This window comes from Macadamia integrifolia, chromosome 5 (genome assembly GCF_013358625.1).
Source record: "Macadamia integrifolia cultivar HAES 741 chromosome 5, SCU_Mint_v3, whole genome shotgun sequence".
Classification (NCBI taxonomy): domain Eukaryota; kingdom Viridiplantae; phylum Streptophyta; class Magnoliopsida; order Proteales; family Proteaceae; genus Macadamia; species Macadamia integrifolia.
Window position 1 is genome coordinate 13,360,364 of NC_056561.1, and position 22,971 is coordinate 13,383,334.

At 39.9% G+C, this 22,971-nt stretch overlaps 1 protein-coding gene and 1 long non-coding RNA gene across 4 annotated transcripts; both read left to right on the plus strand.

Moving 5' to 3' along the window:
• The first annotated feature begins 324 nt into the window (after positions 1–324).
• Positions 325–5,719, plus strand: LOC122079399 (putative disease resistance protein RGA3). 2 transcript variants are annotated; one of them, XM_042645828.1, is made up of 3 exons: positions 325–3,649; positions 3,737–3,920; positions 5,594–5,719. In XM_042645828.1, exon 1 carries the CDS (start codon positions 411–413, stop codon positions 2,625–2,627), a length of 2,217 nt encoding a protein of 738 aa, XP_042501762.1. In that variant the 5' UTR covers positions 325–410; the 3' UTR covers positions 2,628–3,649; positions 3,737–3,920; positions 5,594–5,719. The 2 variants fall into 2 exon arrangements, with proteins under 2 accessions (XP_042501762.1, XP_042501763.1); XM_042645829.1 differs by having other exon boundaries at positions 3,746–3,920.
• Positions 5,720–5,930: 211 nt separating this feature from the next.
• Positions 5,931–22,729, plus strand: LOC122079400. Of its 2 annotated transcripts, none has more exons than XR_006140428.1 (2): positions 5,931–6,025; positions 21,645–22,729. It is a non-coding gene; the product is annotated as an uncharacterized LOC122079400 (long non-coding RNA). The 2 variants fall into 2 exon arrangements; XR_006140427.1 differs by having other exon boundaries at positions 22,243–22,729.
• The last annotated feature ends 242 nt before the right edge of the window (positions 22,730–22,971 follow it).

Genomic DNA, 22,971 nt, shown 5'->3' on the forward strand with positions numbered 1-22,971 from the left:
TATGGTTCAATAGGGGTTGATATCGTCTGTAATTCCGATCTCGTGCAATTTCGTAAAATTTCACCTTCAGGGGGTGACACGTGTATTGATACAAATGCAATGATCCGTATCTGGTATAATTAATAAAACCTTATAGTCATTTAAATCATATCTGGACCATTGCATTGTTAAGTACACGTGTCACCCCTGAAGGGGGTATTTCACTGAATTGTACGAGATCGGAATTGCAAACGATTTTTTTCCGGTTCTTCAATAGTTGGCCGCTTGCGATGACGTCAAAGAATAATGATAATAAATGTTAAATTAAACAAAATCTTCCACCTCCTCAAGAACAAAGTACCATCATTTCATTTCCCAAAATTCAGTAACATCGTCCTGCTACCGGAGAGATTAACACCTGGGAGTGAAAAATGACCCCTGAATCATCAATTCTTGTCTCTGGAGCACAGCCAATCCTACAGATTTTGATCTCTATCGCTACCCAAGAAATCAGTCTAGCTTGGGGTGTGAAGGGAGAGTTGAAAAAGCTACAGACTACCTTGACCACCATCCAAGCTGTACTGCAGGATGCTGAGAATCGGCAAGTAGAGAAAGAGGCAGTGAAAGACTGGCTAAAGAGGCTCAAAAGGGTTGCTTATGATGCAGATGATGTGCTGGATGAGTTCAAATATGAAGCCTTACGGCGTAAAATCGAGACCCAAATACAAATGAAGGGAAAGGTACGCAACTTCTTCTCACGCTCCAACCCATTTGCATTTCGGCTTAAAATGGCCCATAAACTTAAGGACATCAATGAAGTGTTAGATGGCATAAAAAATGATGCAAATGGCTTCAACCTTAGAGTGGAGCCTGCTAATTCCACAGCTATGATGAACAAAGAGGTCCGGCAAACCTTCTCTCTGATAGATGATTCGGAAGTAGTTGGAAGGGTAGACGATAAATCAAAACTGTTGGATATGCTTGTCAACACTAGCAATGATCAAATCATTTCAGTCATCCCCATTGTGGGAATGGGTGGAATTGGGAAGACCACCCTTGCTCAGTTGATCTTCAATGATCAGTTGATTGTAAATAATTTTGACTTAAGAATGTGGGTATGTGTGTCCGAAGAAATTGAAGTGAAGAGACTTCTAAAAGAAATCATAGAATCAGCTGGAGCTAAATGTGATGCATCAAACTTGGATGTAATAGCACGTAACCTCCAAGAAAAGTTGATCCGTAAACGGTTTTTGCTTGTATTGGATGATGTCTGGATTGTAGATCATTTTGTTGAAAAATGGGATACGTTAATAACTCCTTTAAGATCTGGCGGTGTTGGTAGCAAAGTTATTGTGACCACACGCAGCACTGAAGTTGCAGGAATTGTGGCCTCAAATGACACATATCATGATCTGGGAATATTACCGGAAAAAGAATGTTGGTCTTTATTTAGTCGCAGAGCATTTAGCAATGGAGGGCCTCTAGAAACCCCAAACCTGGTAGAAATCGGAAGGAGAATCACAAAAAAGTGTGGTGGAGTGCCTTTAGCAGTGAAGGTCTTAGGAAGCCTAATGCACTCCAAAAAAGAGCATGAATGGTCTTCTATGGAGGAAGAGGAAGTTTGGAATTTACTAAAAGATAGAAATAGAGGAATAATGCCCATATTAAAGTTGAGTTATGATCATCTGCCATCACATTTGAAACATTGTTTTGCGTATTGTTCAGTATTTCCTAAGGATTATACTTTTGATAAAAGAAGGCTGATACAATTATGGATGGCGGAGGGATTCCTTCAACAACCCAAAGGAAGCAAACAAATGGAGGATGTTGGAAATGAGTATTTCAATATCTTATTGTGGAATTCTTTCTTTCAAGATGTGGAAAAAGATGAATATGAAGATATAATACTGACATGCAAGATGCATGATCTTGTACATGATCTTGCACAATTTGTTGGAAAGGTTGACTATTCCAACATGGAGGCCATTAATGTAGAAGACATTTTTGACGAAGTTCGTGGTTTGTCACTTATTTCGTTTCATGATAGAAAGATGGAATTTCCAGAAGAAGCCTTGAAGAAGACAAAGAAATTGCGGACATTAATATTTTCATCATCAAGCTTGGTTTCAAATGAGATGTTGATGAACTTCCAAAGCTTGCGTGTATTGGGATTAAGTAAATGTTCGATTTATAACTTGCCGTCTTCAATAAGAAAATTGAAACATTTAAGGTACCTTGACCTCTCATACAATCCAATTAGAGTGTTGCCTGATTCTATCACTAGCCTCTACAATTTACAGACGTCAAAACTCAATAATTGCAGTCATCTGGAAGAACTTCCCAAGGAAATGAGAAAGATGGTTAGCTTGAGACATATCGAACTTCACTGGAAAGATGACCTCTACACTCAGATGCCAATTGAGATGGGGAGATTGACTAATCTACAAACATTAACAAAATTTTACGTAGGCAAAGATGTAGGACGCAGTATTAAGCAACTAAAGTGCTTGAATCTCAGAGGAGAACTGACCATACGGCGTTTGGAGAATGTAACAAGTGGAATAGAAGAAGCAAGGGAGGCGAATTTGAGAGGGAAGCCAGATATTTTGTTCTTTAACATTAAAGTGGAAGTGGGATTATCCAAGTGATAGTGGCAAAATGCATGATGTGTTAGAAGGCCTAGAACCTCATCCAAACTTGAAAATGTTTTCGATGGCAAACTTTGGCAGTGTAAAATGTCCTACATGGATGGAAAGTGGTTTGTCAGCATACAAAAATTTGGTTTCGTTCAAACTCAAATGGTGCCGTAGATTGGAATATGTCCCAACGCTTGGGGAGCTACCCTTTCTTAGGTATCTTTACTTAAGTTGTATGGAAAGGGTGAAATGTCTTGGTCGGGAATTCTATCATAGCAGCAACAGTACTGGTGCAACTTCTTCAGGGACGGTTGCATTTCCATCTCTTAAGAAACTATGGTTATTTAATATGAATAATTTGGTTGAATGGTTGGAAGTGTTTCCTTCCTTCCCATCTCTTGAGATGTTGTCGTTGAAGTCATGCCTTCAGCTGAAAATCATGCCAAGTTGATTCCCTTCCCTCAAAAGCTTGTACTTCTATGGTACAAATAAAATGGCACTAAATTCATTGTCAAGAAACCTGATCTCTCTCAACCGTCTTCGTATTGATCATTGTCCAGACCTCAAGTCTGTGCCGGAGAGGTTGCTACAAAACAATGCAAATGTTCTTCAGATAGTGGAGGTTTCAGGTTGCGAGAGGCTTGAAACAATTTTTCCAAGTGAAGGACAAGAAGGATCCTCACTTACCCTAGTCTTTCCGTCTCTTCAATCCTTGGAAATAAGGAGATGTCCTTTTGTAAAGCTTTTACCAGACGTATGGGGAATGACTTCTCTTCGAAAGTTGAAGTTGACAGACTTTGCAGGCTTGAAGTCACTACCAGAGGGGTTGCAGTGGCTCACTATGCTTGAGAGTTTACACATTGATCGGTTTTCAGAGGGGATGGATTATATAAAAGGGGAAGAGGATCTCCCGCACCTTGTCTCCCTTCGACACCTAACACTTGTTGACTGGCCTCAGCACAAGGATCTCCAAGACCAACTAAGGCACCTAACTAAGCTAACATATGTGACCACAGAAAGATGTGTTTGAAATGGTAAGGTCTACTAATCTATGACTTTTAGATTAATTATATGGATGATTGGAGCTTATTTTTTATATCAATCTTCATTATAATTTCGAGGGAATCAAGGTCTATTCTGGCTTTGTGATGGAAATCAGCGTATCTCCCTATTTGCTTTGGCTACATTAATTGAATGACTCATCTCTCTCGGAGAGTTGGGCAATTTGAGTTCCCCTGCTTTTGTGCTTCAAGGAGTGGAAGATGCAGAAGCAATCAAACAGCTTACATAAGATGTTCAAGTGAGGTGGGTTTTTTTTTTCCTTCTTTTCTTTTCTGTTTTATATTTCTTCTTCTTCTTCTCTCTCGGTCTTTTCTTGTATTGAATGGTGTACCCAGTGCACAAGGCTCCCGCGACTGCAGGGTCTGGGGTGGGGCATATGTACGTAGCCTTACCCCCACGTTTTTTCTTTGTATTAATCGTTAAAAATTCATTGGTCTAGTACTTCCTCTTTATTCACCATCTTCGCTGGTCTTTAATAGATGAAACAAAGAGTTATGTTTGGATAATGGATACAGCTCCCCCATTCATGGACGGAGGTCGGTTTCTTGAGGTCTTCCGCTCACAGTTGATAGCTCTACTGATAATATTTTTTCTTCCATCTTTGGCATTAATTTATTCCTTTCCTCTGCCTTCTATTTCCTTACATATATTCCCTTGGACCCCCTTTCATTCTATTTGTGATTTTATAGAACAGGTAGCTTGTTAAGTTGGGGTAGTTTTTTGGGGACCCCAAACCTGTAGGCATCTTTCCTTCCAATTATTCATTTTGAGATGGTCAGTAAAAGTGCAAATAATCTCTCTAGATTTTGTTAGCTATCTAATTATTTGCCATTTTGTACAGTATCTTAGGGACAAATGAGACTTTGGATTCTAGAACCTCTTTTGAATTGCATTATCCAATTGTGATCTTTAAAAGACTGAAATTTTAAGTACTTGTTAAGCCTTCTAAGCTTGGGAGTCAAATATATACATATATGACATGCCTTCCTAGTTTAGGAACTTGTCTAATTAGTCAAACAACTTTTGGATCTCTGTAACAGATTCTATGTGAAATTTGAGAATTTGATCTTTTGAATTGCGATTTTTATGAATTTAGTGTGCCATCCTGCTTTTATTGAATTGCCCGTTTTTACCCTCAAAATGATTAAATCCAGAGTGGAGCCTTTCTCAGTTTGATCTCCTGTCCAGTTCTTGAATCTGGCTGTTTCATGGTCCATGAGAGTTAGTCCACTGCTTGAATGTTGAGTTGCTACTTTTATTGATCACATATACAGTCTACTTAGCATAAAAGCTTAAAAGTGGAACCAAATCCAACAAGGAAGGTGTTTCTGAGAAAACTGCAATAAAGGCCACAACTCCATCACTATCACTCCAGGATCATCCAATTAGTATAACTGGCCAACCGTAGAAATCAAGAAATTGACATGTTACCAAATCATTAAGCCATAATGATGGGCTAGAAATCTAGTTGAGGACTCATTCCCAACAGGCTAAATCTGCTTAAAATGACACTACCGGAGAAAGTGAACCAACTCCCCTGGTTAGTCCAAACAGTGTAACCACCCAGTTGGAGCATTTAATATCTAAAGCCTACCCCAAAGCCACAAAGCCATAAATGTAAGACTTGCTAATCCAGTTCAGGACCTATTCCAATGAGCTATATACGCAGCAATGAGACTTCAAGAGGAAGGACTGAAGCATCACTTTCTTCCTCTGGAGGGACTGGTAGGGGGAAAAAAAAGAAAAAAAAAAGAAGAAAAACACCACAGAGCTGTTCTCAGTGTTGAAATTGTTATATAACTTTAATGGTTTATTGTCATTGTGCTAGATAAGCGTAATACATATATTGCATGCTTCCTATGTGTATGTGATTCTAACCTGTCTCTCTTTTTGGATTTGTTTTTGTCCTAAAACAGGTTTTGTTACATATATGAAGGGGCAGTGGAGGAACCTACGCCCTATGGGAGACCTTCGCAATCTATATTTTGTTTCTTCTTTTGGAAATCTCGTACAAGGATGTTCAGGATACATATAAAAGGCATGTTTGGATTGTATTGAAATTACTCCATATTTTCTTATACAATTTTGTAGTAAACTACATGTAGTGTTGCATGGAACTAGGAAGCAAAGAGCAAAAAATATGCTTAGCCCTATCAACATCTTTTAGTGGAGGCAGTAAACCACCCCTAAAATATATAGTAAAAAGCTTTAGAACTGGTACTGAACTGCCTTTAATAGTAATCGTACTTTTTCAGGGCTTCTGTACCTTCTGTACAATCTCAATTTTGATCAGTTCTTACTTGAATTCTGTCCCCACATTGAGTAAACAAAAGGGAAATCAATGGAAGGTGGGTGAGTGATTTAGCAGTCAATTGTATTTCTTTTACATAAATGAATGGTTTTCTTTTGTTTACATTTACATATGTAACTTTACCCACTTTTTATTCAAATTTCTGGTATATGCATGTACATCCATCACTTACCCTGATATTTGATTTATTTTCTATATTTTGCCTGTGTTTGATAGGTTTTGATTGTTTAACATTTGTCCTTTGATGCAGATCCTGGCTCCAAAGACTGAAATCGGATCGCTTAGGGTCCACAAGAATGACAAATATTTCAATCTAGGCAAACCAGTAGCAATTTTGTAATTTCTGGTACAATTTAGGAGCTTTTTAGAGTGAAATAAGTGAATAAGGACTTAACAGGAATTAAACCCAATGAGAAAGGTCAGTTTTGAAACTAAGAAATAGTAGTGGAGCTAAATTGAAATAAGAATCCAAAATGAGGGCTATTTTGAGAATATTAGAGAAAAGGGGTTTAAATGTAAATAGAAAAAGATCATCTTCCAGCTTAGGTCATGTTAGAGAACAAAACCTCTACCGTGGGACAAAAACAGGGCAGCCAAATGGGAGAGTTCAGTTCGAGAGAACTTTCTCACCAGGCCTCGGTTTGGTCTGAAACTTCAAACGAGAGGTTGCAGCAACAGGTGCTCCATGATTCCATCACCAAAAGCCCTTGACAGTCCAGATCTGATGGGTTTCGAGCCTGCAACTGGATATGGCGATGGCAGGGTCAGATCTGAATCTGGTTGGACTTCTCCCAAGGTTTAAAATCTCGTTTTGTTTCGGTATCTTGGAGGGTTCATGACCACCGAAATACCGAAATTTCGGCGAGATTTCAGCCGAAACAATGTATTATTTTTTTTGTTTCGGTGGTCAAATGGTGGTATTTTGACTTGAAACTTGGGGAATAGCCTATTTTAAGGTTAATAAACATGCTAAGAACATAAAAATGTAAAAAAATTAGAACATGATATTGTTTTAGCGTTGTACCTTTGTTTGGCATCAACCGTTGAACTGTTCTGGAAATTGTACATTCTTCATTGCTAGAACAAGATGTAATATGATAGTAAAACAAATAAATAATGCATTTAAGCTATGATCAAACATACATCAACATTAATTAGCTAATATTTAGAGTATTAGAGTAATATACTATGTGACTCCCTAATCTACAAGTCCCAACTAAAGTCAAACATTGAGCATGTAACTTACATAACAGTACAAGTGTACAACAGTAATCATAATGACTATGTAGTATCTACTATCTACTGGAAAGAACTATGACGGCTTGGCTGGATTCCACGCTCAATAAGAAAGAAATGACGTGCATTTTCCTCTGACTGCACCACAAATGCATGCTACGTCATAGTCTGAGAGAATAATCGAACGTAGTCCCCTACAGCTGCCAAAAAGACTGAGTCATCTACATATTGAAGGTAACTTCTCCGAGGATATGTATCACCACCATAGTATGAAAAAGAAGAACCCGCCATTGAGTTACTGTCAACTGATGGATCTGGTAACATTTACGGGTTGGCTGGGACCGCTGGGTATGAGAATAAAGTGTCCACAAAGCCACTACCATGTGACTGGGTCTGGGAGCCATAGTCAGTACTACTACTAGGAATGGATGAACCAGATGTATGCCCCCATCCCAGTGAATTGACCATAAGGTCCATGATAGTGTGACCAAGCGCTCCCTCCAGTAAATGATGAGACATGTCATTACCCACTCCCTCTACTCTCACTGTCTTGATGACTATCCCCTCCACTCAAACTCATTCCACCAATAGAAGTAAATATACTATCAATGTCCATACAATCTCGTTGTCCTTCACCGAATCGGGGACGAGGCCCTTTACTGTAACCTGAACTCCTCCTTCCACCTGTTGGACGTGCACCATGATCAGAATCTTGTGTGGCATACTCAAACTGACTCTCCCCAGTGAATTGCACCGGCTGTGGGTCAGCCTGCTCATACTGCTCTCGAACTCCTTCAAATCTATCACCACCATCATCAACGTCATCACCATCACCGTCGCCACCATCATCATCACCCTCTTCATCACCATCACCATCACCATCACCATCACCATCACCATGTGTTTGTGTCTGAGTTTGGGTATGGGTACGACCACCCGATGAAATGGACCAAACCTCTTCGTCATCATCATCATTATCATCATCATCCCTAACAGGTGCAAGCTCAGGCTCGAATGGTTGAGGGGTCTGTGAATGTATCCTTCCATCTGTAGCCATATAATCATCAACATTGACCGCCATCTCTCTCACTAGATATGGGTCCGGCCTACCTCCCGACCAATCCATCGATGGCTCGCCTCTATCCCTCACCCAATCCACTAGAAGAGCCTCATCATCTGAGTCGATATGGAAAATATCAGCTAGCTCGATCTGGCCCCTATCATTATCCTGACCCATGCGTATGTGTTGCATCCTCAGTCTTATATTATAATGCACATACACCAAGTCATTCAGACGTTGTGAACCCAATCGATTCCGCCTCTTCGAATGGATGAGTGAAAATGTGCTCAAATTTCTCTCAACCAGATGCAGAACATAAATGGGAGAGTATTTTGATGGCAATATTCCTCAATTCCTGAGACGAACCCCCATACAACACCCACCATTCAGCTGCAGTTACACCAAGTGTATAAGATTATTAATGTTCCAAAACACTTAACACTTGTATAAGTAACATACTAAAATTTGGATTTCTTACCAGGATCAGTATTCATATGACCCGCATATGCGGCGGGAGACCCGAAGTTGCCTAATGCATCCCTAAATTTTTTCATCTATAACAAATTTATAAATAGGACCCTAGTTAACAACCACTGTACTGAAATTTAGATTCCTATAGTATAATAGTAATAGTAGTCATGGTTTAAAGTATCTCCGATACTGATACGATACCCTCTGATACATATCTTAAATTTAGCCGACCGATACAATACACACCGATTCGATACATGGAATTTTTAAAATCCTTTCGTATCGACAAATATCCTACGATACATATCGATACACCACCGATACATTGATACGATACGATACCCACCGATACGTATCGATACACACCGATACGTACCGATACACACCGATACATACCGATACTTTGTGGAAAATATAAAATCAAGGTGAAATGTTTTGGTATGCATCGGTGTCGGTATGTATCGACCGGTACATACCGCTATGTAGGTGTGTCAACGGTCCGGGTTGGTGCGGTTTCGGTCCGGTTCCACCGGTTTCGGTGTGACTTTGGAACTGACTGAAACCGACCCATTAAGGATTTATCGGTTTTGGTCCGGTGTCGGCTTCGGTGTGGTTTGGGTTCGGGTTGGTACCGGTTTGGATTTATCAGGTTCATTTCGGTTTGGATTGGTTTTTTAAACTGGTATGGAGCCATTAGGAAACAACCAAATGCTGAACTGCTGAACTTCGGTTTCTTAAATCGATTTGTAACCGGTTTGGTTTTGGTTTTTGGTCTAGTTTGGATTCGACTTTCCATACAAATGTATACAAAACTATGCAAATTTTGATTTTTTTAATGAATTTTTGAGTGTTTCGGTTTCTTACCGGTTTGGTTTCGGTTTCGGTTTCGGTCCGGGTTTTGAGCCGGTTTTGGTTTGGTTTCGGGTTCATCCGGTTTTCGGTGCGGTTCGGTTTGGTTTTGGGGTTGCAATACTCAAAACCGAACCGAACCAATAAGGCTTCGGTCCGCGTTGTTATCGGTTCGGTCCGGTCGGTTTTACCGGTTCGGTTTAGGAATTGACACCCCTACCGATATGGTACGATACGTACCGATACAGTGCGCTTCGATCATGCAATGGCTAAGATGGGTCATTTTTCAGAAAAACACGATATTTTGAGGGGTTTTTGTTCCAAAGTTGCTGCCAGCCATATTTCTCTCTAACTAAAGTGGAAATCAAGGTTGAGAACAAGGATTTTACATTTATGGAACAACTACAAACCTTAAATTCTTAGTGCGATACCCCTAATTTAGTGTTTATGGATAATACATGTTATGAATAGCTTTTTTTAACAAAATTTTTATGCAAAAGTGTTTTAAAAAGTGTTTCCTATCCATTTATGAGCGTCTCTTAGCGTATCTTCGATACGATACTCTCCGATACGTATCTTAATTTTGGCCAATTGATACGGCGACCAATACCGATACTTTAATACAAAACTAACCTCAGTATTGGATTTGGCTTGTAGATCGGGGTTTGATTGTAATTTGGCAACCACCTGCTTCATTGCTTCTAGAAGATCGGGGTCCAATGCAAGTCTCTTGCTGTACTGATACCTAGGGTTTAAATAGTATGCTGAAATGTGACAAAACATATCGTGAATGTGAACATTAATGCATTTATGTCACATAAAAGAATGTATACAACTTTGTTTACCAGCCTTATGCAACGGATGCGAAAGTTGGCTCTCCCAACGGTCTTCTATTATTTCCAAAAATTTTCTACTTGAAGGGGGTTGGCAGCATAAACATTTTCCTTCATCATTATAATAGCAGCCCACAGGCTTGGCAATGTGGGTTTGAAAGTAGAATCCACCAACTTCAACACGCCAACAATTGGTGTCAAGATTTTAACCACTTTACCTAATTGTGTCCAAAACTCCTCTGATGAAATGGTTGCCTGTGCCTCCCTACCACCAGCTGATCCTGCTTCCTTCCAACCAATCCACTCCTTAGATGCGAACATGGATCAAAGACCAACTTTCTTGGATTCAAAACTCTGGAGTGCAATATACTTGGTAGCAAATCTTATGAGACCGGGCCTGACCAAGTCACCCTCACACTTCTCCCTCAATAGGTTCAATGAAAACCCATGATTATAGACAAATGTGCTCACTTGCCTAGCCCTTTCAACCACAGTCTGCACAATTTTAAGTTTCCCCATGTCCTTTAACATTAGGTCAATGCAGTGTGTTGCACGAGGAGTCTAAAAGAGTTGGAATCTAGGGTTGTTTATCATTTTAATTCCGGCCTTCTTGTAGTTACTTCCATTGTCAGTCACAATTTGAATTACATTTTGTATCCCAACTTCTTCCACAACATCCTTCAAAAGCTTGTAAATATATTTTGCATTCTTTCTTTCCTTGGATACATCAATAGACTTCAAGAAAATGGTTCTACCATCACAATAAACCATAAAATTGATGATAGACTTTCTAGTGGGCCCTGTCCAACCATCACATATCATGGTTACCACATAGCTCTTCCACATAACTTTTAACTCATCAATATATGCTTTCAAGTCAGCCTTCTCCTTAGGCAAATATACATTCATCACCTCATATGTAGTCGGCCCCTTTATCCTTCGACCGGTTTCAGCCATAGCATCAAGCATCGGCTGGTAATAGGGACTTGTGGTGACGTTTGCTGATAGCAACCACTTAGACACTGCCTCCCCAACATAAGTCTTCATGTCTTCCCACATCCCCTTTATCTTATGCTGCTTACTACCCTTTTTCCTGTACGCATGGGGATCCTGTTGTAGAACGGGGTTCACATGAGGTGGAACCAATGGAGCTGGAGCTGGAGGTGGGGCTGCCCTTGTACTCTGTGATCTCTTAAAGGGCAGTGGGATCTGTGAAGATCAACTACCTCCTGCTCTAGATGGACCAGCCCCTCCAGGTCTATGCCTTTCCATATCCTCATGAAGACTGTATGCTTGCACCTGCTGTCAATCTCTAGCCTCTTGCTCAATTTCTATGTCATCAGGCATGTACATCGGGTCATCGCTGTCATCATCACTATCATCATTATATCGATGCAAGGGAGTATGTAGTGCCTCCTCAAACTCTATCCTCGTCTTCTCCTTTGCCGCTTTTCTTTTATTCCCCCCTTCATGCCTTCAGCTATGGCTTTGGCAATATGATTAGGCACTTCTCTGCATCTAGCCACATCTGAGGAATTTCCAACCAGATGTTAAGTCTTGTGGCCCCATGTCATACCCCACTTCCAGTAGACCCAACATACCGTGTAGGAATACCGGTGGTGTGAGTAAGGCACGTACCTGTCTTACGAACCTACCAGGATCTCTGATCACAGTACTTTAACATTCATAATCTCACATCACGACCAACCAAAAGCAGCAGAATCAGAGTATAATAGTGAAGTCATCAATAAAATGGGGAAATATCTAATGATAATATAATATCCGTAACCAACCTATTCTGTTACAATTTATCCAAGACTTATAAACATAAATTCCAAAATATACCATCCAAAGTTTATGTTAAAAGGACCAAAAGTATGCTGCACATCTCACTGTGCGGCATAAGCACAGTGGTCTCAAGCACAGTCTTGATCGTGCTCCTCCGCTTCCGGCATCCACCAGTCGCTCACTCTATACTCGGGTTTGGAAGAAAGAGAATCACAAGCCATAGGCACGACCGTACCTGCATTATCATCTAACAAGGGGTGTATACGTGGGGTGAACTTTTCAATTTGCTCAATGAGGGGTGGGGTTCATACATAACTAAGCATAGCAGTTGCATAAGACATTATGATGCATGATTACAAAACTTAAACACAGTCCATGATGCTTGTGATCTAATTCATTTATTTTATTATCCACCTAACAATACAAACTAAGTCTGGTAAATGCTATTACGGCACATTAGGCTATATCATTTGTCTCGGAACTGCCATCGACTATGCAGGGATACAAACCCTAGCTGTGATTAGAAGCCTACCGGTCCCCGTATGCGACTATGGGTCACCCAACAAACCCTTGATAATCCCCTCCTGACTGTGACGGCACTGGTACCAATCATATGCCACACCGGACAAGTTCTCACCTCCGAAAACAATCACATCATACCGCGGGTGTGGCATTCCGGAAAGGCACATCGAATATACCATAAATGGGTTATCCAACTTACCCCTGTTGGCAAGGGCGTAGCATAGGGAGTGATACCTAACCATAATTGTTCTGCATGCCTTCATAGTGATACAGTTAGTATGAATTATATGATACCGGGAACACATCGGCCACAAAGTGTAATCCATCTCCAAGTATAGTCTCGGGGCACACAATACCGGTAACACCTTGGCCACAAAGTGTAACCGGTGACCGTTTACCTAATCTAGCATGCATAATAACAGTAAGTATGGACTACGCAACACCGGTACCAATCATCAATCATGAAGCATATCCATTTCCAAATGCAGTCCTGGAGCACGCGATACCGGTAACACATCGGCCACAAGGTGTAATCCACGACTACAACTAACTCCAATGCACATAATCAATGCATGAATGCAACAGACATATGGCAATCACGGTTTTGGTACCACCTCAGCCACACCGGATTTCGTATCATACATACAACAAACATGCTATGATCACAGTACCGGTAGCACCTCGGCCACACCGGATCCCGCCATACATATCTATAAACGTTTCATATTATATTCATAAAATGTAACATATGATGGAACATCATCATGTGAACAATATAATTAAACATGTAAATCTACATGTGAGCAATTCTAAATAAATAAACATTCCAAAAATAAAAACAACCATCCTTCACCTTGATTAGGCTTGTGTGTATTAGGGTTTAAGTATGGCCATCGATCATCCGATTCAATTCCGGCCTCGAGGTACGTGTGCATCATTGCCTTAGGCACAAAGGTGACCAAACATCAATACATGTCGGGAACATCGGGAGGGGCCCACATGGGTCACCCCTAAAGGATACAGGCAAAGTCCCACAGTGATAGTAATGTCACCGGAAACAGACACTGTCCATCGGAAATATCAGTGTTGTTTCCGGTGGACATCACAGATAGCTCATAAGGCTCGGGTAGTCTCCGAAAACAGCCCATCGGAAGCAGACCCAGTGTTTCAGGTGGCTTATTTCTGGTGGCAGTACAGAATTGCCAGGGGAATTGGGGCTTTCCAGCTCGGGCCCTATCGTCAGGATTTGTTCCGTGGAGTTTGTGGGGAATGCTCCTAGCATCACTATGAGCTAATAAAATCCTGATTCCACTGAGCCGTTTGGGAGATACGTCGATCGAACGATTGAAATCCTAGGTCATTTGGCCAACCTTGTTGTCAGAGCTTACCGGACTCGGTTTGAGCTCGGCAATGGCACCGGGATGTGGAATATGCGATCCCCTAGCTCAAGAGGGTATATTGGTCAAGGTTCCACCTATACCTCGATTGACATATGTCAAATTGAAGAGAGAGTTGTATAGGAGAATAAACTTACCTCTGGCAGGGATTCCGACAACTATGCGGCAGCCGAGAGCCAAGGTAAGTTCCCTTCTTTCTTTTTCCTCCTTTTTCTTCTTCTCCTTTCCTCTCCCATAATTTGTATAAGTGGGAAATAAGGAAATGAATCTTTATTTCTCACTTATAAATTAAATTAGGCCTTAGGGACTATTTGGCTGAACCCTATTCGGTCCGATCGGGTTAATCCGACTTCCAGGGCACGTGGACCCGACTACTTTGGTCCGTAAGGTACTCATGTCATGAGGAAGATGTAGGGGAGGATTTGGAACCATTTGGGGTTGTCCACGATGCGGGCGATGGGACCCGCGACCGTCAGAACCCAACCAGCAACCTGATTGGTCATTGGAAACAGTCACCGAATTCAGGCCCAGGCTGTTTCCGGTGGCATATTTCCGGTGGTCAAGACAGTCTGCTATCTTGACTGCTTGTTGTCTCCAATTGGTCTCGCACTAGTAGTTGTCTTAGGCTGTGTTCATAGCCATTGGGCAATTTCGTTACGTGCCGGGATTTAGGTGTGGGGTGTTGGGTCACTTACCGTCTGGGATCGAAAGGTACGAATCCCCTCCAGTTGGACTAGCAAACGATGCACGAACATGTGGGGTCATCCCTTCCCCTTCGGCAATGGGCAGCCACAAGTCAAAAACCGACTATACTTCCGATCTCCGGTCTGAGACCTATCACAATAGTTCAAATTAGACCAGGTTAGGGCACGGGTGTAACACCCCACCACCCATAAACCTCTTATGACAGTAGTTGCATTTTGTATGCCTCTTATCGCTGTCAGTCGGCTCTCCATGTTTCCATGCAATCTCTCCACTATCACGACTATCTTGTCTCCCACGTCCTCTCCTTCTCCCGCCTTCCGTATTGCCTCCTCTAGCCATTTTATGTCACCCTAATGCTGATGCATAGAAAAAAGAATGTCATTATTAACTTACAAGTATATGGTAGTTACTTATATTTTATTCTTGCATAAAATTATTTTTTAATCAATTTTAGAAAATATTTTAATGACATAATACAACAAAATTAAAGATGTTATAACATAACAAGCATATAGTACACTCCAAAACACTCTAATATTAATCTCCTATTTTTCTTTTATTTTTAAAATCAAAACAGAAAATTTTTCCCTATTTTGAAAATTATTTTTCAATTATTAATCTATTTTTCGTATTTTTTGAAAATTAAAATAAATAAATACCGGCTGGAAAAAAATTTCACTCCGATGGAGTCGTAGAATAGCCATTGGTGACTAACATATACATAGTTGACAACCATCAAAGCAATATTTAGCATAAAAAGTAACAATTTATGTTAATGGAAAATAAATTTTTAAATAAAAAAAATAAAAAAATATTTTTGTACCAAAAAAAAATTTCGACTTTGTGAGGTCATATATCGGCCTCTAATGTCTAACATATAGAAAATCTACAAGCATCCAACAAGTATTTATGTACTATTTAAAAAAAAAAATGGTTTCAGAGAAAGAACTTTACCTTAGGCTTTGGATGTATAGGTCTTGTAAGAGTCCAATGGAAGTCAAAGAGTGATGATGTGGCTAATTAGAGGATGGAAGGAGCGTTGTCCCTTCAAAATAGCCTCCTTGAACCGAAATCCCCGAAATACCCGTTTCGGCGAGATAGAGTATTTATAACAAGGGGATTGTACCGTTTCGGCGAGATACCGAAATGGTACAAAATTTTGGTCGAAATACCAAAATTTTGCATGCATCTTATTTTGTATGTAATTTCGTTTCGGTAAAAAAAAAAAACCACCGAAATTCCGAAATTTCGCCGAGATTTTGAACTATGACTTCTCCACAGCAAAACCCAGTTTCGGAAGGAGAGGTTCTAGGATTTGTGTAGCCTAGGGGAGTGCTACCTTTGATCAAAGGCTCAACCCAAAAAGATCTCTCATGAAAGAGATCGATCCACTTCCTATGGGCTGCAACTATCGCCCAGAACAGGGCAAGGGAAAAACAGTATAATAAAGAGGAAGAAAAGAAGAATAACATAGAAGGAAAAGAGAAAACAAGAAGAGAAAGATGGAGGTCACTGTAGTCACTAATCAGCCAAGAAAACATTCAAATTTTCAAACTTCAATTCTTCAAAACTGAGTTTCAGTACTGTATTACAAGGCTATAAAAAAGAAAATCAAAGTATAAATTTGGAACTAAGTAAAAATGGAAACTAGCCTATATAGCAACTAAAATAAAAATCAAATCTAAATAAAAGACTGTCAATCTAATTTCTAACCAATAAAGGAAAGTAAATAAAGAGCCCCAAATCAAAGAGATCCCTTCCATCGCCTAATTGCATCAGCTCTCCTGGTCTTAAAAGAACTCGACTTTGTCGAGTTAGGTCGTGCTCCCAAGCTACCTTTGTAAATCGTTTGCTGATGAGGTGGCACGTATCTCGAAGCAAAAGATGGGAACATAACTCCAAGAAGAGGGGGAGTAGGATGATGTGTCACTTGAGTAAGAGTCAGTCGACGACGTGGCATGTCTGATAATGCTTGTGGCCTCATTAAGTACGTGCAACCTCCTTGCTTCACCTTGATGGTATTCCGTGCACCATTATAGAGGATACCAACATGTCGCAGCCAAGGTCGCCTAGAAGATTGTCGCAGTGCGCCAATGGAGTGACCAAGCAAGTTATTTGGTACTGTAATGGCCTAAATCGTAGATGTACTTGAACAATTGCAGTGGCATCTTCTCGAGCTGTGGGTCCAAAACCTTGCACGTGAATCTTCTTAAAAAACTGCTTTTATGGAAGGTTGTGTGCTCGAACAAATTCAGCAGAGATAAAGTTTGCTTCTGCCCCAGTATCAACAACTGTATGAACATCAGTAGGATCGGAACCGTGCAGGAGAGTACCCTTCTATCTGAAGCGAGAAGCTTTGTCAATTCGCCTGTTTGAAAATAATGAAAGATTAGCTGAATGAGCTTTTACATCCTCATCATAATCATTGATAATATCATCTTCCTCGAGGGGATAAGGATATAAAGCAGACTCATCGTCACTTTTCTCAATTGGTTGCTTCTCTGTTGCATTCATAGAATGAGTCCTGTTGGGACACTTGTTGGAGTAGTGCCCCTTCTCGCCACAACTATGGCATCTCATATTCTTCACCCCATCACTGTCTTTGTTGAACTTTGACATTTTTTCTTCAACTCTGTAAGCCTCAGGCATCTTTTCCTCCATACATGGTGGAGGTCTATAAACTGAAGAAGTCTTGAGCATACTCTTCCAATAAATGGACTTCCCTTCAGCTGTCTTGGCATGAGCCGTTGCCACATCAATAGACCAGAAATCAGTGTTAGCCAACTCAAGTTGAATCTCAGTACTTAGCCCACTGATATATCGCATCACCCATTGCTGGTCTGTTTCCTAAAGTCGACACCTTGAAGACAGTTTATGGAATTCGAGGGTGTAAGAATCCACATCTTTGTTCCCTTATTGCAAGTTAAGTAATTTATAAAACATTACTTTTTCATAATTAAGAGGAACATATTTTTCAGTCAGGATTTGCTTCATGACCTCCCAATTGTTAACGGGTCCAAGTCTTATAACAAACCTTGTATGTAGTACATCATCCTACCATAAACATGCATACCCAATAAATTTGGTGAGGATGAGTTCACACTTTTTCTTTTCTGGAAGAGACATGCAAAAATCCTCTCCACTTTGGTAAGCCAGTCAAAGAATTCTTCAACTCCTTTTTCACCACTGAACTCTGGAACCTCAACTTTGATACCATAATCTCGGTCACAAAATTGCCAAGTAACATCCTAGGGGACAATTGGATCAAGTTGCTACCTCTGAGGTGTATCTCCGATCCTTAAAGTGTTGAACTGGGGAGGTAGTGTAGAGAATCCTTCTTCAATTCGCTTGTCGGACCTCTTTATAAAGGCAGTCGTCTCTTCCATAAACTTGTCAAACTTGGCTTCAGTCCTCTTAAGCCTAGCATCAGTATTTTGTTGAATCTCAGCTAATTCACGATACAACTTGTGCAACTCAGCATTGGTGATGTGACCTGTCATGGTTAGAAAATTGCAGGAAATTTGCTCTGATACCACTTGATGCGGATCTGGGCTCCAAAGACTGAAATCGGATCGCTTAGGGCCCACAAGAATGACAAATATTTCAATCTAGGCAAACCAGTGTCAATTTTGTAATTTTTGGTACAATTTAGGAGCTTTTTAGTGTGAAATCAGTGAATAAGGACTTAACAGGAATTAAACCCAAAGAGAAAGGTCAGTTCTGAAAATAAGAAATAGTAGTGGAGCTAAATTGAAATAAGAATCCAAAATAAGGGTTATTTTGAGGATAACAGAGAAAAAGGGTTTAAATGTAAATAGAAAAAAATCATCTTCCAGCTTACGTCACGTTAGAGAACAAAACCTCTTCCTTGGGACGAAAACTGGGCAGCCAAATGGGAGAGTTTAGTTCGAGATAACTTTGGCCTGAAACTTCAAACGAGAGGTTATAGCAACAGGTGCTCCATGATTCCATCACCAGAAGTCCTTGACAGTCTAGATCTGATGGGTTTCGAGCCTGCAACTGGATATGGCGACGGCAAGGTCAGATCTGAATCTGGTTGGACTTCTCCATGGAAAAACCCTGTTTCGAAAGGAGAGGTTCTAGGATTTATGTCGCCTAGGGGAGGGCTACCTTCGATCAAAGGCTCGACCCAAAAAGATCTAATGTAGACTAGGATAGGGGTCTAACCAAGTCTCAAACTGCAGGAACTTTTAGTCAAAGAACAACCACAATCAATCCCAACACACCAGCAAATAGCAGACCAACAGAAAATAGAGTCAAACCAGCAGCCATCGATTTCAGTATCCAATACTATTTAGGTCAGATTATAATTGATCAAATAAATGAACCAGAAGTAGTAATATGATGCAACAGTCCCAAATCAGCGGCAGGAATTACAGAAACAGAATAGGACAGATCAAAGCAATCGATTCTGGGAGATTTTGAATATCCCACTAATGGCTGCACAGAAACAGCCCAATATGGATCGATCCTTAGTGGGGTATGGGAGAATAATCAATCAGAATTTGGGAGCAAACTGATGGCTGGAACTAATACCAACAGTAGAGGCCGATTGGCTCTTTTGTCAGAAAATCTGGGCAGGAATCAGAGATATAAATACCTGAATGTTTTGACAGCAGTAGAACCTTGAAAACAAACTTGAAAGAAATAAGAAAGCTTGAAGAAAACCTCCTGGACTTCATGCCGCAAGGAGTCGAATGGATCACACACCAAACCTTTCTCTTTGATCAAACACAAAGAAGCCTCACAGAGGAGAAACACAGCAGCATTTTTTTGTTCATAAAATTCGTGGCTCTACTAATGAGAGCTTTCCTTTATTTATAATAATGATGGGGGTTACATGAAATAGAAACTAAGTTTAGTTTCCAAAAACTGAAATAGAAATTTACAAAATAGAAACTCTTCTATTTACTAAAACTGAAAATAGAAATTAGGAAAATTAGAAGCTTACATAAAATAGCAACTACTTATTTTAGAAACTAAATAATGAAACTAGTGAACCCCATCACAGCCCAACTAAAAAGGAAACTAACTAGTAATCCCGTACTCAATCTTAGAGCCCCTCTATTAGACTCTTAAAAGTGGCCCATTACACTCAAAACCACATGGACTGAAGGCCCAACACATATACAACCCAACCCTAGGCTTATTTATAATAAAACAAGCCTATTTTGGCTATTAATCTGCATTAAGATCTCTCATAAAAGAGATTGATCCACTTCTTGTGGGATGCAACTATTGCCCACAACTAGGAGTGTCAATTCTAAGCCCGCACCGGTAGGCCCGACCGAGCCCGACACGTTTATTAAACTGACGTTTACGGTGCAAGTAGCTAGCCTGCCAGGCGCCCGACCGAACCGATACGTTTATATGCCTGACTTGAACCGACTCATTATAGCCCGACCCAACCTGACCCCCATTAATACTACATAAAATTTTTATTTTGCCACTACTAGTAAGAAACAAATTAAGCTTTCTTACCCTTTGCTTTGTAATAGGATTTGATTTAATTAAGTTTCATTTTGTAAGTTGTAAAGGTCATAATCTCTTCTTTTTCTTTGTAAAAACAACCACAATCTCATATCATTTATCTTTTTTATTAAAGATTTGCCTCACATATTTTTAAGCATTCATCCTACTTAAGAAAAGAATTTTAGGGTAGGCACGATTAGAGTCTGTTTAGACTTAAATAAGTTCGTAGCCCGATTAAGCCCCGTTTAAGGAAGTCTGATTAAAACCCGACACCAACCGGCCTGATTATAAACCGTACCATGCCCCCCCATAGCTAAGCCCGTTTACTTAAACGGGCGTTCACAGTGCAAGGCTTCTAAGTGGTTAAGCCCGATTAAGCCCAACCGAGATTGGCCCGGCCCGACAGATTGACACACCTACCCAAAACAGGGCAAGGGAAAAACAGTATAATAAAGAGGAAGAAAAGAAAAGAATAACAAAGAAGGAAAAGAGAAAACCAGAAGAGAGATGGAGGTCACGGCAGTCACTAATCAGCCAAGCAAACATTCAAATTTTCAAACTTCAATTCTTCAAATCTGAGTTTCACTAGTGTATTACAAGGCTATAAAAAAGAAAATCAAAGCATAAATTGGTAACTAAGTAAAAATGGAAACTAGCCTATATAGCAACTAAAATAAAAATCAAATCTAAATAAAAGACTGTCAATCTAATTTCTAACCAATAAAGGAAAGTGAATAAAGAACCCCAAATCAAAGAGATCCCTTCCATCGCCCAACTGCATCATCCTTGCTGCTCAATTAGCAGTAATTATTATTTTAGGTACTTAGTCTTTGCTGTCTTTCTAATTTTGGTTTGGCTTAATAGGGTGGTGGATGTGTATATGTTTGAATAGAGGCATTGAAGACCTGTCCTTACTGATTCTTCTTTTTTATCCTTCTCATTATGCACTAAATTTATGTAAACCAGATGATATGTAATTATATGAAATTTTCTGTGTGTTAAATTACATGACATTAACGGTATGCAGAGTTAAATAGGCCAAACTTTTTATCATGAGCCTGCTAGGCTCAGCTTGATTTCTCAAACAAAATCTGAACATGTCCTGCCTCATTAAACCTCTCTGCATTAACTCATGATGCTACCAGTGTGTTGAGGCTTGTGTTTGACACCCATTTACATGAAGTACTCCTACTGAGTTATCATATCCGTCCTTTAGAAAGATGCTTGTGAGTATTGTGCCTATACATCATCTAAATGTTCAATTTTCTGGTTTGGTTATGTATGCTCTTTGATTTTCTGCAGATGAACTGGATCAAATCTTAGGAATTAGATCAGTGGAGACCAATATTGTTTGGCAGAACCAATCTTAGTGTGTATATGGTTCAACTATTATTTTTTACCTTTTCTGCTTCTATTTTACCTCTATTTTCTTTAATCTCTTGTGTATCTTGCCCTTTAGATCATTGAAGCTTTTATCTTGATTTCCTTCTGCCATGGGTGTTGTTATTGGTGGGTGAGCCACACTGAATTCATATCTCTGTAGTTTGCTCTTTCTTGGCTTTTTGATATTTTGCTATCATGTCATGCCATTTTTCATTATGCCAGTACCCAATGTATTCAATCAATCCCACCACCTATACATCACAAAAGAAAGGTAACATTTTCCTTTACTTTTTTTCTCTTCGTTTTGCTCATTCTATCAAATTTCTCTCTGGACAAGCTTTAATTGATGTATGAAATGCTCTGACATGCAACTGTAGCTTATATGGTTTCTTTGACATAACTATGTAGAACATGGGCATCTACAGGCTTCATTTAGTAGGATTCACCAATTTTATTGTGGAAATTATCTGAATTTTTGCTTTCGTAATATAGTTTCTCCTATATTATTTTTTCTCAGGAGATTTTTTGTAAGAATGCACAACCTTCAAACTGGCAATTTCTTCATGACCTATATAAAGAAGAGTGCTCTGGAAAATATGTAAGTAGCAGTCATACTAGTTCAACATTTGAAGCCTTGTATGGCCATTTCCTCCCTGTAGCTCAATTGTAATTTGTCAAGTGTTTTCTATAAGAGGAATAGTAGGTTGTGAGGATCGGAAGAAGCTCCACCCCCACTCCCAGCTTCTGAAACTATATGATGAGGCTGTTTGGGCTATGGTTGTTTATTTATTCATTCAAGCATTGAAGTTGTCACTTGTCTTGCCATTGTGGTTGTTGAAACAGTTGCTATGGCGAATTGTTTGAGTTGACACCTTATGAACTCCAATGCACCTAATATTGGATATCTGTACAAAAGTATTGGCACAGATTTGGGTGAGTCCCATGTATGTGGTTCTTCAGTTTCCCTATGTATCATTCAATGGTTATCCTCTTTTTTCTTCTAATCTTTAAAAAACTAGTGACTCCTGTACTTTTTAAGACTTTCCAAATTGGTTAGTTTTTGGTGTTTACAGATTTGATTGTAAACCACAAGTGGGCAGCCAAGTTGGCAAAGGACTTTGCCTCAGGAAGTGTGGTTCTGAGTTCGACTCCTTTTTCTTCCTTGGGGTGTTTAGTGTTCTTCACTGTTTTCCGGAGAAGGTTGAATGATTTTCATTCAACCCTGGTATGGCCTGGTCCATGCGAT